General features: G+C 48.5%; 1 protein-coding gene across 1 annotated transcript in view; it reads left to right on the forward strand.

The window, feature by feature from the left end:
- Nucleotides 1–3,126, forward strand: part of P2RX4 (purinergic receptor P2X, ligand-gated ion channel, 4) — a 7,383-nt gene that overhangs the window by 911 nt on the left and 3,346 nt on the right. The window contains exons 2-7 of the mRNA XM_009880342.1: nucleotides 366–513; nucleotides 1,533–1,604; nucleotides 1,699–1,771; nucleotides 2,243–2,339; nucleotides 2,523–2,603; nucleotides 2,707–2,848. Of these exons, the coding sequence (XP_009878644.1) occupies nucleotides 366–513; nucleotides 1,533–1,604; nucleotides 1,699–1,771; nucleotides 2,243–2,339; nucleotides 2,523–2,603; nucleotides 2,707–2,848 (613 nt within the window). The remainder of the gene's footprint in view (nucleotides 1–365; nucleotides 514–1,532; nucleotides 1,605–1,698; nucleotides 1,772–2,242; nucleotides 2,340–2,522; nucleotides 2,604–2,706; nucleotides 2,849–3,126) is intronic.

Here is a 3,126-nt window from a genome sequence, read left to right on the forward strand (position 1 = left end):
TGGGTGCCAACGCCAAGAAGGGACAAGCGGGTGGTGGGACAGCTTAACTGCGAGGCCTTAAGTGGGATTGTAGGGCTGGTTGGAGGATAGGTCCCCTCAGGAGCGGAGACTGTGCTGGGGAGCGTCATTCACCTGGTGGGGCTGTGCATAGAAGTGATAATTACACCCTGCCAAACCACTCTGGGGGGGGAAAAGAAATCAGAAGAGATTGCTCTTCCTGTGACCCCATAGGGAAACACTATGAAACTACCTGGACTGGCCTTTTCAAGTGACACATGAAAAAGGGAGAAATCCCCACTGCCTGTGCCAGTTTATGGTGTTTACCTGTTTTCTGTTGTTTCTTTCTTGCACTCTTTCTCTTGCAGCTGGGTCTTTTTATGGGAGAAGGGCTACCAGGAAACAGACTCTGTGGTCAGTTCTGTAACCACAAAGGTGAAAGGAGTGGCACTGACAAACACGTCCACCTTAGGAGCCAGGATCTGGGATGTAGCTGACTATGTCATCCCTCCTCAGGTATCGGTCGCTTCCACACGGGTTTTCTAATGAACAGCTACTGCTCTGCCAAAGTCCACTGAGGTCTGGAGCAGCTTTGGCTCCAGCATGGCCTTGATATGAGAGAACGAAGCAGCTTTTCTTTGTTGCAGAGCATACCGAGCACCTGCACCACTAGCCCTGGGGAACCTTGTTTCAAGAAAAGTGTGACTGTGTGTGTTTGTATAGGAGGGAGAATTTTGCAGGCTTCAGGAAAAAGTTGCAATGATAACCATGTGTCCTCTTTCTTGCTGCTTTCTAAAGCAAACAAAGTTAACTTGTTGGCAGAAACCCTGGGAAGAGCCTGCAAGTCACTTGATCCGGAACTGAACAGGAGGTATTGCTGTAGTTACTGATTGACCGTGTGTGTCTGTGGGAATCTGCGCTGTGTGGGCAATATGTGGTGGTCTTCAGGGTTGGCAGGCATGGCCAGGCTGCTAGTTGTGGGTCACTCTGTCTGCATGCAATGTGGTGCAGAAGAAAGTTACAGATTTAGCTAGATTTTGGCTTAGCGATCATATTTGCATATCAGTAGAGCAGAAGCAAATGACAGATCCTGAGTTGTACAGATCTGAACATAACGGAAGTGGTACTCCCTGAAGAAAAACCAGGACGGGTCAGATTTCTAGTACACTTATTGCAAAAGAAGAAAGAGTGGGAGATGTGCTCAGACTTGCAGCTGGAGCTTTATTTCTGCTTCTGCCTTGTGACTCCCCTAAGCACCTGTGTGATCTCTGTTTTCATAATGTTAATGAGGAAATTTGGGCCATGTGGGAGGACAGAAAGGGTTGCTAGTCCCACAGTCCTTCCTCTGTCTAAAGGCAGTGGCATCAGGTGACACATGTGGGAATCTGCTCCTTTAGTGCTACACCAGCACTGTCCAAAGCAAGTTCCCTTTGTGGGGCCACCTGGGCTCTGCCAACAAAGACATTTGGGGCAGTGCCTTGGATACTCTTTACAGCCTGTCGCCCTTAAATTTCCTTCTTGTTTTGCATCTTCAGGAGGAGAATGCTGTGTTTGTCATGACCAATCTGATACTCACACTGAATCAGCGCCAAGGCCGCTGCCCAGAGGTAAGTACGGGATCTGCTTTAATCCTGCTTTGTGTGGGTGGGAGTGCAGGGGAGAGAGTTTGTAGAGTTTAGTGTAATTATTGTTCCCCTCCAGCTTCCAGATGATAAAACAGAGTGCATGGGGAAGAACGACTGTGTTCCAGGATATGTGAGCACCCACAGCAATGGTAAGAAGCCCGCAGCAAGGGCTCCTTTCAGTCTGTGTTGTGCCTTCCCTCCTGTGAAGGAAGCAGCATTTCACTTCAGTCTCCTTGTTCTCGTTCTCTCACACCTGAGAGAACTGAAAAGGAAGCTCAGATTTTTCTGCTGGGGGAGAAACAGATGGGCTTAGACTATGTTGGGTAGATGCTGGATAGATGTGTGCTTTGACCAGTTGGCAAACCATGTGAGGGCTTTCTCAAGACCTTGAGTCCATGAAGCAGTATTTCATGTAGATGAAGATTTGACTCTGAAAGAGGCCCTGATGGTTCCTTCTCTGAAACTGCACTACAAATTGCGATGGAAGATATTGGGGTCTTGGTACTAGCACTTCATCTCTGAGCAGATTGCTTTCACCTTACGGAGTGAGGAGATACAGAGGCAGTATTTGCCCTGTGATATTTTTGCTTGGTAGTACCTCCATTCACATGTCTTTCCAGGCATCCAGACTGGGGAGTGCGTACCTTACAACAGCAGCATTAAGACCTGTGAAATCTTTGCATGGTGCCCTGTGGAGGATGACTATTATATACCCAAGTGAGTGCTCTGTGTTCCTATTCTGTGGTGGCCCTCCTGAGAGGAGGCTATCGGTACACAGCTGATGTTTCTTCCTATGAGGTACTATTGGGGAAAGCTGAAGAGGTGATCACCAAGGGACCTGCAGAGTCCTGTTTGTGAAAACATAAGTGAAACTTACTTACTTTTCCTATTGTTTTGTAGGCCAGCGTTCCTGCGAGAAGCTGAGAACTTCACCATTCTGGTGAAGAACAACATTTGGTACCCCAAGTTCAACTTCAGCAAGTAAATAGTGTGTGGGGCATCGCGCTGTCTGTTCTCTTGGACAGTAAAGGGGAGCTGGAGGAGTGGAGGAAGATGCAACAGATATCTCTCTGTTCCCCTGTAGGCGAAACATCCTCCCTACAATCAACTCCACCTACCTCAAGAACTGCATCTATGACTCCGAGACAGATCCTTTCTGCCCTATCTTTCGTTTAGGGAAAATAGTTGAAGCTGCAGGTCAGGATTTCCAGGAAATGGCTGTGGAGGTATTTGGCAGACCCTTCTCTTGGACCTCAGCTGTGTAGAAGAGGAGCAGTAGGTGGTTGTCCCCCTCTGCTTCATGGCATGAGCCACAGGACACAGAGCAGCTGCAGAATGGAGAGCTGCTCTGGCCAGAGGGACTGGAGTCAATCTAATTAACAAATACTTGGCCTTGGGTTCTTTGGGTGGGGTTATGTGCAAGGTCTTTCTGTAGCAGGGGGAAAGAGGGTTGAACTGGGACAAGGGCCAGTAAATCAGGGGCCTGGTCAGCAGAGAGTCTAGT

Source organism: Charadrius vociferus, unplaced genomic scaffold, assembly GCF_000708025.1.
Source record: "Charadrius vociferus isolate BGI_N301 unplaced genomic scaffold, ASM70802v2 scaffold332, whole genome shotgun sequence".
NCBI lineage: Eukaryota > Metazoa > Chordata > Aves > Charadriiformes > Charadriidae > Charadrius > Charadrius vociferus.